Source organism: Pteropus vampyrus, unplaced genomic scaffold (genome assembly GCF_000151845.1).
Source record: "Pteropus vampyrus isolate Shadow unplaced genomic scaffold, Pvam_2.0 Scaffold36, whole genome shotgun sequence".
NCBI lineage: Eukaryota > Metazoa > Chordata > Mammalia > Chiroptera > Pteropodidae > Pteropus > Pteropus vampyrus.
The window spans coordinates 8,726,959-8,739,221 of record NW_011888817.1 but is presented as its reverse complement, the minus strand read 5'-3'; the positions used below and the strand labels follow the sequence as shown (position 1 = coordinate 8,739,221).

General features: G+C 49.6%; 1 protein-coding gene and 1 long non-coding RNA gene across 13 annotated transcripts in view; one reads left to right on the top strand and one right to left on the bottom strand.

The window, feature by feature from the left end:
• COL16A1 (collagen type XVI alpha 1 chain) overlaps positions 1 to 7,977 on the top strand; it is a 49,916-nt gene extending 41,939 nt beyond the window's left edge. For all 12 annotated transcript variants that reach the window (XM_011357815.2, XM_023529267.1, XM_011357813.2 and 9 more), the window contains 9 exons: positions 1,599 to 1,649; positions 2,013 to 2,102; positions 3,564 to 3,599; positions 4,174 to 4,218; positions 5,104 to 5,292; positions 5,643 to 5,709; positions 6,426 to 6,602; positions 6,779 to 6,856; positions 7,570 to 7,977. In XM_011357815.2, coding sequence (XP_011356117.1) covers positions 1,599 to 1,649; positions 2,013 to 2,102; positions 3,564 to 3,599; positions 4,174 to 4,218; positions 5,104 to 5,292; positions 5,643 to 5,709; positions 6,426 to 6,602; positions 6,779 to 6,856; positions 7,570 to 7,772 — 936 coding nt within the window. In that variant the 3' untranslated portion in view covers positions 7,773 to 7,977. The remainder of the gene's footprint in view (positions 1 to 1,598; positions 1,650 to 2,012; positions 2,103 to 3,563; positions 3,600 to 4,173; positions 4,219 to 5,103; positions 5,293 to 5,642; positions 5,710 to 6,425; positions 6,603 to 6,778; positions 6,857 to 7,569) is intronic.
• Positions 7,978 to 10,515: 2,538 nt separating this feature from the next.
• Positions 10,516 to 12,263, bottom strand: part of LOC111738193 — a 3,641-nt gene continuing 1,893 nt past the window's right edge. The window contains exon 2 of the long non-coding RNA XR_002779749.1: positions 10,516 to 11,416. This is a non-coding gene — a long non-coding RNA (uncharacterized LOC111738193). The remainder of the gene's footprint in view (positions 11,417 to 12,263) is intronic.

The window sequence follows — 12,263 nt, the reverse complement described above, 5'->3', positions numbered from 1 at the left end:
GGTCAGAGGCGAGGGACAGGTGATGCAAAGACTCTGAGGCAGGGAGGGGCTTGGTATGTTTGGGGAGCCCCAAGGTCAGCGTGGCTGGAGTAGAGGTCAAGGGTGGTGTGAGTGGGAACCAGAAGGTTGAGCTCAGACAGGACATGATGCAGATGGTGAAGGACCTTGGAGGCATGGCGCGTGTGTGTGTGTGTGTGTGTGTGTGTGTGCGCGTGCGCATGCACACACGCCAGTAGGAGAAGATATATCACTGGGAGGCTTTTCGGCCGTTTGGAGGCAGAGGACTTGGTGCAGCAGGGAGCAGTTTTTGAAGAGTGCCTCCTGCTTTCGGCTTGGGCAGCTGGGTAAGTGGGTTGTGTATTTACTGAGACAGAGCAACTTGGAGAGGATATTTATTAAGCAATAATGGATTTCCCGTCTACTTTACTCATCAGTAACATAGATGACTGCCAATGGGTGCCTTTGATCAGTGTGACGGCGCCAAGCTGGTGGAGTTCCAGAGAAAAGCAAATGCACTGGCATTTTATTGCAGCCCTATTGTGGCTGCTTGTACAGTTTCCAGGAGGCTTTTGGAAATGTTATAAATAGTTCATGACCAAAAAACAGAACTCTTAGGTCCTCATCACTATTTTTCTGAACTCAACGGGGTCCAGAGGCCCCTGATTGGGGACCCCAGGTCTAGTTTGGTTCCCCCTCATCTTACAGATGAAAGAAGGAGTCACACACTCTGAATTGTATCCCCACTGGAGACTTACTGGGGTCTGGGGACCAGAGGGGCACAGGGCCCCTCTTCTCACCTCCGTCCATCCAGCCACCTGCTGTGTGCCGGTCTCAGTGCTGGGCATTCCTGACTCAGAGACCATGCCTCCAGAACTTTCCATTTATGAGTACGGAAGGAAGTACTCTGAGAGAGACCTGTGTGCCCTAGGAGCCCTGAGTAGCCCGGGGTAGTTTTGTCCAGGGAGGTGACATTGGAGCTGTGCCTCAGCGAGCATGTGGAGAGATAGGGGAGGGGATTCTGACGAGGCTCATCCCGGGCATGGCGGGAGCGCGCCTGAGCGTTCGAGGGTTCCAGTCTCATTGCCCTCCGTGGTGGGGGAGCAGCAGGAGACTGGAGAGGTCTGAGATTGGTGCTGGTGACTGGTCAGCCCAACTGCCAAGAGGGCCAAGTATCGCCTCCCCCGCTGTCTCACCTGCCCTTCACCCCCTGCTGCATAGACCCCTCCAGCTCCTGCTGTCTGCTCCCCCCACAGAATAATAGAAGGAGGGGGCGGCAGGGGGCTCAGAAGACACCCAGGCCCACACTGGTAACTCCTTCAGGCCTTTGCCCTCTGCACTTGGTTCTGAGTCCCAGGTCATCCCCTTAGCACAGCCCCAGATGTACCACTGAGTATGCGGCAGGCACGAGGGGCCTGTGTGCTCAGGGACCGCCAGGCCTGAGCTCTGACACACATCTTCTGGCAGAAGCTCAAGTGCAAGAAGGGAAGGAAGGTTTAGGATGAAGGTCAGGGCCTGTTCCTTCTGTCGGTCCCTCGCTGCTTCCCAGGGGCCTTATTACTGGAAACTCTTTCCATCCCGCTGACTTTGTTTTTCTTTAGGGGCCACAGGGGCCTCCAGGCCAGCCAGGCCCAGCTGGGATCTCTGCAGTGGTGAGTGACAGGCTCTCTACACCCCTCCCTTCCAGGAGTTTGTCCCTGCTCTGCTTTGGGCTCCTTTCGGAGGGAGCTGGGGGATGGAGAATAGTTTGCCCCCATCCCTCCCCACCCTGCTCAGCCTCTCCTGCCTCCAGAGGTCTCCCCAATCAACATGTAGTGAAGGCCTTTGGAGAGGGCCGGAGGCCATCCCAGGGCCCTGCCCCAAGTTCAAGCAGCACCAGCAACCCCTGTGGGGCCTCAGGGGTGGAGGCGCGGTTCCTGGGTTCCTGGCACCACAGCCTCTACCTCTGGCTAAGAAGAGTTTACTTTTCTCGCTGCCCTTTCCTCTCACCATCCCCCTTCCTTCCTTTTCTCTAGGGCCTGAAAGGAGACCGGGGAGCCACTGGAGAAAGGGGCCTCTCAGGCCTTCCAGGCCAGCCCGGCCCACCTGGACACCCTGGCCCCCCAGTAAGACCCCACCTCTTAAAGCACAGCCCTAGGGCAAAGGGCCAGTTGCTGTTGTCAGTTGAGCACAGCATTGCATATCTGGGGTCTCCAGAGAGGGGGAGAGGCTGCTAACATGTAAGATGGCAGTGTGGAGCTTGTGCCTGAGGATCGCATCATGTTTGAATGAAGGGGCAAGGCCTGCAAGCCAGACAGTGCTGTGTGAACTATATGTACATCAGGCCACTGCCTCTGACCATGGACCAGCACCACTTACACAGATCCCTTGACTAGGTGTCAGGCACAGGAGACTGGCCCCTATCTGCCCCGCCCTCTCCCTAGGAGAGCGTGTTGGTAACCACAGAAAACTTAAATGTCAAGAACTAGAAACACGGGGTTATTACTGAAGCCTTCTTAGCAACTCAGAAAACACTCCTTGGTCTCAGCTAGTGTTTAATACTAAGAGTTATAATATATTAGTCACTGATGATATACTGATAGTGAACTAAGAGCTTGACATTTTGTCACTTAATCTGTACTGCGACCCTATTTAGTAGGTCTGATTGTCCCCATTTTACAGATGAGGAAACCAAAGCTCATCAAGGTTAAGTAGGTTGTTCAGAATCACACAGCTAGTGAGTGGAAGAGCCTGCCTGATTCCAGAACTTGTGTCCTTAGCCACTCTGCTATTCACCCCCACTCAAAGGTTTCAGACAGGTGAACCGCATCAGGTGCAACTGATTATCAGTCTCAGGGATGAAGAGCCTGCTGCTGGTGGAGCTAAGGCAGGAACCCAGGCTTCCCAGCTCCCGGGTCAGGGTGCTTTCCATCAAAGCAGACTTTCTTCTGGGGAGCAGTAGCAATGACCCTGGGGCCGGTGGCCTGGAATGGGGCTGCAGCAGAGGCGACTGGTCAGCCCATCTGCCAAGAGGGCCAAGTCTCACCTCCCCAACTCTGATTCCTGCCCCAGACCTTACGCAGGCAGGTCCCTTCCAGCCCTCCGCCCTCCCTGCCTAAGGGCTCAGGAGCTTCCAGCATCCCTGGATGAATCTGCCTTGCAGTCACAGATTCTTCTTCCCCAGCATCCACCAGAAGCAGGCGAGCGGGGCCCAGAAGGCAGCCTCTCCTGTTCTGGTGCAGGCTCAGGCTGCCCTGACCAGATCTCTGGCTCTCACCTTCATTCAGCAAACATTTAACACATACTGAGAGCCAGAGAGTGTGTGAGATGCCAGGACATCAAACAAAGAGCTGGGAGGTGCAGTCAGCTCTTCCTTCATAGGGCTCAGTCAGAGTGGGGTTTAGGGACCCTGTGGAAGTGGGGTGGCGGTCTAAGTTTCCATGTCTGTGTGAAGAGTGTCCAAGGGGGAGACGGAGGATCATGGCCTATAGCGGAATGGGGGCTGGGCATGCCAGGTCGTGGAGACGAGGCATGTGGCATCAAGCTGGTTTGGCACTTATCACATCTTTATTGTTCTCACTCCCCAGGGTGAGCCTGGTGCGGATGGTGCAGCTGGCAAAGAGGTACCGTTGTGCTGGGCTTGTTCTTTTCCCATGGTGTTGCTCCTTCCTGCTCCTCGCCATGCCCTGACCCCTCTTTGTCCATTCAGTCACTCACTGCTCCCTGTATGTGCAGACTGGATGGATAGACGGGGAACTGGTGCCCTTGTTGCTCTGGAGAGAGGGATTGGGGGTTAGGGAATGAGACTTGTTTTTCGTTATTTTTTAAAACCGCGTACCTGGTTAAAAAAAAAAAAAAGAGACGATAATAATAATAAATACCAAACAAATATTTCCTGGGTACCAGTTCTTGCCAGGCCCTTCAATATGACACAGACTGGCCCCTCCTGGCTTCTTATCTTTTTGTCTGTAACAAGGGACACATCAATGGAATCATACAAGGCCATGCCCTATGGGACATCCTTTCCAGCTGTCAACCCTTCTCTCGGCAGGAAGGCTGTTCTCTCTTCTCACAGAACCCAGCCAGACACGGCCCTGGGGTCTGGGGATGTAAAAGGTGGTCCTTTCACCACCTGCCTCCCCAGGGTGGCTTGGAGATGTTGTGTGGACTTGACTTCTGACTTTTGCTTTCCTCTAGGGACCCCCTGGAAAACAGGGACTCTATGGACCCCCTGGTCCAAAGGTGAGTGGGCGCTGGCTAGGTTTGAGAGGAGAAGCTCACGAGTTGGTTAAGCCCAGCTCCGAGCTGTGACTTTAGCCATGGAGGAAGGCCAGTGGGCAGAACTTGGAGCAACCTCGTCTCTGAAAACTTCTCACATAGAGCTACTCCAGGGTTCTTAGCTATGGTTGGGAGAGTGGAAATCTTGAGTTCATTCACTCACTGGTTGATTGATTCATACACTCTACAAGCATCGTTTGATCTTATTTCCATTCTGGGCTCTCTGTCCTTGCCTTGGGTAAACAGAGGTCCCTGAACAATAGGTGCTTACTTAGTCCAGTCACACTTACACTAGAGCATGGCAGGTTTTATAGAAGATTAGACAAAGCACTGTGGGATCAGGAGGAGGGAGCACCCAACTCAGATTGGAAGTCAGGGAGGCTGCACAAAAGAACAAGAATATTTCAGCAAAGTAGGAAGAGTGTGCTGGGGATAGAAGAGGGGAAGGGCATTCAGGCAGGAGGACTAAGGCAGTATGGCCAAACCAGAGAATTATAACCAGTGAGGTCTAGAGGGAGGTTCAAGGGCAGAGAGAAGCTGGAGAAGACGTGATCAAGACCACGTCATGAGTGGCCTTGAACGCCTGGCCAGAGAATTAGTCCTTTATTCAGAGAGCGGTTGAGAGCCGTCAGAATTTCTAAGCAGGGAGTAAAACCACGAGAACTATCTTCTAGGACTGTCCTGGGGACCATGAAGTGGGGCACCTGTCAGGATGCTGTGGCCACAGTCCAGAAGGAGATACTGGGGGCCTGGTTGGAGGTGGAGAGAGGGGCAGATGCTTGGACATTCTGAGGTAGACTTGACAAATACTACTTGGCAGTGCTGGACTGTGACTTCCTGTCCTTGTAGGGCGATCCAGGACCTTCAGGACAGAAGGGCCAGGCAGGAGAGAAGGGAAGAGCTGGCATGCCTGGTGGGCCCGGCAAGAGTGGCTCCATGGGTCCTGTTGGAGCTCCGGGTCCTGCAGGAGAGCGAGGCCACCCTGGATCTCCAGGGCCTGTGGGGAGCCCTGGGTTGCCCGGGGTGCCTGGCTCCATGGTAAGGAGAGGCAGGCAACCGCGGATACTGTCTAGGCATGCAGGGTGGAGCATGGACCATTTTAGAAGCTGCTGCTGACATTCTGCAGGGAAGAGCATGACTTCCATTTGAGTGGCTCTTAACTATGTGTGTGTGGGGGGGGAGGGGGTTTTGGGGACCCTCTCCCCAGAAAAATGCACTTATGCACAAATGTTTTATACCATTTCAGGGCAGTTAAGATTAAGTATCTGTGGGCAGCACCTGGGACCTTTGCTTCTCTCTCCATCCTTTATTTCCATAAACTCTATTCCCAGGGAAAGAGCACCAGGCTTGGAAGTATAATTGAGGCAGGTTTTCTTCTCTTTCCTCAGGGAGACATGGTGAATTATGATGAAATCAAGAGATTCATCAGACAAGAAATCATTAAAATGTTTGATGGTAATTGGCAGCCAGTGGGTGGCAGTGGGTGCTGCTTGCCCTTCCCAGCTGTTTCTCCGCCCTGCCCTGGCCTCCTTTTCCATAAAGCTCAATATCCTACCCCTCGCTCACCCCACCCCACCACTTACAGGCATATATTCAATTAGACTTCAGAACTTAGTTGTCACCTGCTCTGTTCAGAGATAAAACGATTTCTTCCTGCCTTCCCTAAGCCCCCACTGCAGCAAAGGAGACAGACAAGAAAATTGACATCAAACGGGTCTTCGTGAAGTGAGCTCTAAAAAAAAAAGAGGGCTAAGCAGCAACTATAAAATGGCTGGTGTTTCATTTTAAGCATTTTATTCCTGTTCATTTGCTCATTCAGCATTGATATGCTAGGGACTCCGGAAAACACGGACCGTGTCCTCAAGGGCCTGGGACATTGTGATTAGGGGGCAGACCTTGAATACTAAGCAAGGAGCCTGGACTTTAATCTGAAGCCAGTGGTGAACTAATCAAGGGTGTTGGAGAAAAGATGCCAGAATCAGATCTGTGTTTCAGAGGGATCACCGTGGAAAGCAATATGGAGGCCACTTAGATCAGTCCCCATGTTCCTTGCTCTGATGTCCTCTGAAGAAAGGCTGCTTTGGACTCTATGATGGCAGCCTGTCTGCAGCATGTGCAGTCATTCTCAATCCTTAGGATGCCCTGTGACCTGTCCCTGTCCTTTTTTGCAGAGAGGATGGCTTACTATACCTCCAGGATTCAGTTCCCCGTGGAGGTGGCAGCAGCTCCAGGACGACCGGGGCCCCCAGGGAAGGATGGTGCTCCTGGCCGTCCAGGTGCTCCAGGATCTCCCGGGCTCCCTGGTCAGATTGGCAGAGAAGGACGGCAGGGCTTGCCGGGAATGAGAGGTAACTCTGCCCTCTGATTCCCAAAGAGCCGTGTAGCTCTTTGGGGCACACCTGAGCATTGTATGAGGTCTGTTGTGAATATATTTGCATGAACATATGTGTTTCAAATCATCCAACTGGGTGTGTCATTTTTCTGCTCAAGGATAGGACTTCTTATTTTATTTCTTTTGTCCCAGGATTGCCCGGTACCAAAGGCGAAAAGGGGGACATTGGTATTGGCATCGCAGGAGATAACGGTCTTCCTGGCCCTCCAGGTAGGAAAAGCCAGCATTTGCGACCATGAATCTAAAGCAGCTGAGATCTCCTTTCTTTTTGCTCCTTCTATAACACAGTTGTGTAAAACCTCAAATAACTACAGGCTTATCAACCAACATTTAGAGTAATGCAACTGTGTGCAAGACACTTTACTAGAGCATGTCAGGGTGGGGAGTGGAAGACCCAGTGCCCTCCCTCAAGTACTAAACTGGGCTAGCACGGCCCAGTAGATGAGTTAGATGTAGTTGGGCCAGGGAATGCAAGTTCAAGTCCTGCTCAGCATCTTACTGGCTGTATGACCTTGACAAGGTCACTTAAGCCAGGCTGTATAGCCTAAAAGAGGATGACCAAAACCTGATGACCTGGCTCTGAGACCCAGCTTCACCACTTACCACATGTGCAACCTCTTTGAGCCTGTATCCTCATCAAGATGAGCTAATAGTTCCTTTCTCACGGAATTGTTGGGAAGATTCAATGAATCATGCATAAGCAGCACTCGGCCTTGTGCCTGACACATGGAAGCTCTCAATAAAACTAAGCCAGTAGTATTGCTATTGTTAAATTAATGTAAGGATCAGATCAGGTCTTCATGAGAACATTTTATAATCTGAGTATTCATCAAATGTAAGGTATTATTTACCGCGCCTATTATTTTTTCTTTTCTTGTAATTTGGGTCTCCTGATTTTCTTTTTCTGACTCTTCCCTCCCTAGGTCCCCAAGGGCCTCCAGGGTATGGCAAGATGGGTGCAACTGGACCAATGGGCCAACAAGGCATTCCTGGCATCCCCGGCCCACCAGGTCCCATGGGCCAGCCGGGTAAGGCCGGCCACTGTAGCCCCTCTGACTGCTTTGGGGCCATGCCAATGGAGCAGCAGTACCCACCCATGAAAAACATGAAGGGGCCTTTTGGCTGAAATCACCGTGTTCGTTAGATGAAGGACTCTATTGGGAACAAATGGCTAAAACTTATAGGACTTTGATGGGTTGTGAATGTTTTTTTTTTGTTGTTGTTGTTGTTGTTTTTTAATTGCTATTAATATTTTTTTATCATTAAATAAAAAACCCACAAAACTACCTGCAATCCCACTGCCAGTGGGGTTTCTCCGGTGCTGCAGCTGCTCTCCCTGTCATCTTCATCATTTCATCCCAGGGTCAAAAAGGGCATTTCCCTACTGGTCAACCAGTAGAATTGTGGGATGCTGCTGTATAGGGTGCCCCCAGCTCAGCTGTCCTCTCCAGATGCTTCCGAGTCATCCTTTGGTCCACTGGACCTTGCGTCCTGTCCTTTATGGCACACTTCTCAGGGTCAGATTTGGGGCACTGCCCAGCCTCTCTCTGCCAGTGGGCCAGAAGCAGGTTTGAAGACCCCACTTCTAGCTCATAAAGGCCTCTCTTTAGTTGCTTCCTTAAAGAAAGCAGTGTTTGATACCCCACTCACCCTTTTCATTTCTTGAGTGTTACTCAAAGCCAACCCAAGCTGCACCTTAGGAAATGCTACCCAGTGCTGAAGTGTGTTGATCTGCCTGGCGGCACCTCCAAGCACAAAGTCTCTTCTTGCTGCTCCAGTAATTCTGTGATTAGGAAGCCTGTGAAACAGGAGAAAAGACAGGTTCCAGCCCCTGGCCTAGGCAACCATGGGATGCTTCTCCAGGAAATGAGATGGAACCTCCTGCCTGTACTGATGTAAGCCTCTGTCACCAGCTCTCCTGGACTGCAAATGGCATCTTTTGTTATTCTTTGTTAATCTAACACGTGTGGTGCTTTTCCCATACATCTTTAGCCTAGGCCTTTAGAAACAGGTCTTATCAATGCAAAGGGGTCACAGGTAAGCCATGACCAGATCTAAGCTTCTGGTCCTCAAAGTCTACTGGGAGTTTGGTGATCTATCTCCTGTCTCCTCCATATGTAAAAGGGCTAGGAAGAAAAAAGACAGCAAGTTGAATATTATAGAAACATTCCATCTCAAGCTACTTCTTTTCCTACTTTTCAGATCTCTTGTCTTGATGGGCTGGTGGCCCTGTGAGAAAGTAATAGGGCACATCCAGAGGGACTTCCAAAGAAAGTCTTTTTATTGGCCCCAGCTTTCTAGACGGTTTATCCAAGTTGGATAAACTTCAAAGGGATAACAGAGCAGGCTCAGAAATGTACCCAGCATCCAGATGCTTATCCAAATTGCCTGAAGCCTTCAAACTGGCTGTCAAATCTCTCCAGAGCTGGTATTTCCAGCACAGTTCTAAAAATTCCCTTCTCCAGTTGGGCCCCAAATACCAAGAGATCAGCCTATGGGTGGCTTTTCAGAACCTTTGCCCTATATTTTTCCTGCCAGGAGCAGAGGTGTGCTGTGGCCAGATGAATAAAATCAGGCTGACTCCTGAGCATGCCCAAGTGTCTCACATGTTTTTAGATAAAGAGTCATTCTTACGTTATCTCTCACCAGAAATTCTATTAACTTTGGTTCTAAGATAGAACATTAAAAAGCAAACGCGTCACCTTTGCATTGAAGTAGCAGCCAGTTTTGGACAGTGGATGAGGACAGATGTTAAAGCGCTCCCATCGGAAGGCCAGCTTCCTCCTTCAGCTCATTCTGTGAAGTGCTAACTGATGATGAACCTCATGACAAGGAGCACGTTGGTGCAAGTAGAAAGAGAAGCCAGGACCAGCTGTTCAATCAGGCAGGTTAGCTTTGAAGGCCAGAGGGGAAAACTGCTATGAGGAAACATTAGGCTCATCCCCTTTGAGGGCCACCCAGGCATCGATCCTTACAGAGTGAGTGATGCTCTCTTCACTTTTGTTCCTGAGTTAAATTCACACTACTCTTAGGGGAATCTACAACAGGCTAAGTTTAAGCTTTCATGATTTGAGTACTTGTCTCCCTCGAGTATGAAATTGCTGTATTTTCTTGGACCATGAAGAACCAGATGGAAAGCTGCATTTTATAGTCTCATCTGTTACTGTGGTCAGCAAAATAACCCATGGATTTTGCTCATAAGTTCAGGAACTGGGTAAGCTGAAGAGAAAGGGAGGGGTGCATGCCTTCTACTCCTTTTAGGCACCTTTCTCACATTCTGGCCGTTAGTCTTCTGTCTTCATTTCTTAGTGTACTCCAGGCTTTTAAGGCAACACACAGATCATTCAAATTGGCAAAGTCTAACTTGATGAGTCCATTTCCTCTTTCTACTTTGTGCCAGGAACTGTACTAGGCTCTGGGGATTCAGAGGCAAAGTAGATAGATATGGTCACTGCCCCTGCTGTATCTATGGGGAGAGCAGACAGTTAAACAAGCAATTACAATAAGTGAGATGATGATGGGGCAGTATCAGGCACCAGGAGAGCACAGAGCCGAGGAACCTGTGTCTAGACAGAGATCAACGCAGGCAGTGGGAACAGCATGTGTCAAGGTCCAGAGATGACTGAACACAGCATGCTGAATGATGAGAGACGGTGCGGTGTGGTTGGAATACGGAGCATGAGCGGGGGACACAGTGGAAAGCAAGGGTTTTCTGCGAGGGTGTATTGAGTCAGGCGTGCCGTATGGGGGTTCGTTGATGGTGGTGTAAAGTATAGACTGGAGGGTCCTTAATTTGAGAAATCCTTTGTTCTGTAAGCTGGAGAAAAAGCTGCTGCATATCTACTCTGCAGAGAAAAAAAATCCCAAAATGTGGTGCCTTCTGGAATTTAGATCTTCCTTTTTGTCATATTTTCCAGTCACCAGAATGCAACGGAATCTATTTAGACTCTTCATATGTGGTCTGTTAACCCCTTATCAGACCAGATCTTTTTGCTGTTGTCCTGAATAGTTTATGGAAGGAGAATGTATCAATGTACTCTCCACATGATTCCATAATGGAAGGGGAGTGTAGCCAAACTGCCGTGTTGGCTATTCTCATTTTTCTGTTGGTCCTGTGGAAAGCTGCCAATCACCCTCTGATCCACAGCATCCAATTGGAATTTAAATTTCAAACTGGCTCTAGTTGGAATCAAAGAAAATTAATTCCGTAATAATTAGGTGAGTGTTGGTCTTCCTTCTCAGCGAGCAATACTGGAGCTTGGAGCTGATCCAGGATGCCTGTGGAGAATGATGTGTCTCTAGGGGAGGCAATATTTTCCAGGGGATGAGCCTTCCATTACCAAGCACTGCCTCACCTCTACTGGGCTTCCATGAACTCAGGAAAGTGCTCTGTGCTCTAAAAGGGGCTGAAATCCAAGTTTTCTTCTTTGGCTAAAGCTGAAACAATAACAGGAACTTCCCCACCCACCTCTGTCTGCTTCAGGTAGTTGAGGTTTTGGAAATGAGGTGATTGTTTTTCAGTCTTTGGAAGATCCCGATCTCCCTTTTATTCAACCTTCTCCAAAATACACACACCTGCTGCTATTCCTCAGAGGCGCAGCCCTGGATTTGGCTTTGGCTGGTCTCCAATGGCCTGAGAGGTAACTTGGATGCCCTTGCCCTCAAACAGCACGGCTATCCAATAGACTGTTCTCTTAAGAGCCTTTTGCTGGACAGGGGGGGCCGGGTTGTGAAATTCTCATAGTTCAGTCCTCGGCACCTAGATGGAACCTGGCAAGTAGTGGGAATTCAATAGGTTAATATATTTGTGGAATAAAATAAGGGGGTGTCACATTACCCCAGTTTGCAGGCCAGGTGTCACTAATCTCTCTGCTAGCAAATATCCCTTGACTTTCAGCCCAGACTGCAGGACTTCTCCCTTTCTGAGATTCTGCAATTCAAGGCCAATCTTTTTTGGATTGGGCGTGGTGATTTACAAAGATAAAGAAGACAAGACCCGCTAAATACTAAGTACTGAGTAGTTAAAAGATTGTGGACCTGGGTTCAAACCCCGGCTTCTCCATTTATCTTTTTGATAGTAAGGAAGTCACTTAGCCTCTTAGTCTCAGCTCCTCATTATGACTGTGTATCTTCTCAGAGGATTGTGGTGAAAACGAAACAATGCATTGCACTTAGCACAATATCTGGCACCTAGTGAACATTCAATACAGAATAAAAACAACAACAAATACTAACATTTATTGCATTCATGCCAGGTACTGTTCTAGGCACTGGGGATAGAGAAATGAATAAGAAAGGGACAACCCCACAATATATATGCAAACTTTAAAGAGGGTAATTCAAGCAGTGACAAGTATTATGAAAAAAAAATGAGACACAGTGCTATAATAGATGACAAGAATGGGGGGCAGGCAATGCTACTTTAGATGTGGCGTCAAGGAATGTCCCCCCAAGGAGACCTGGATGGCAAGGAGGAGCCAGCCAGTGAAGAGCAAAGGGAAGAGCATTCCAGACAGCAGGAAGCTAATCCAAAAAAGTCTGGAGGTGGGAATGAGCTCAGTAGGTTCCAGGGGTGGAGACCAGGCCAATGTGGCTGGAGTGAACTAAGGACAGCAGT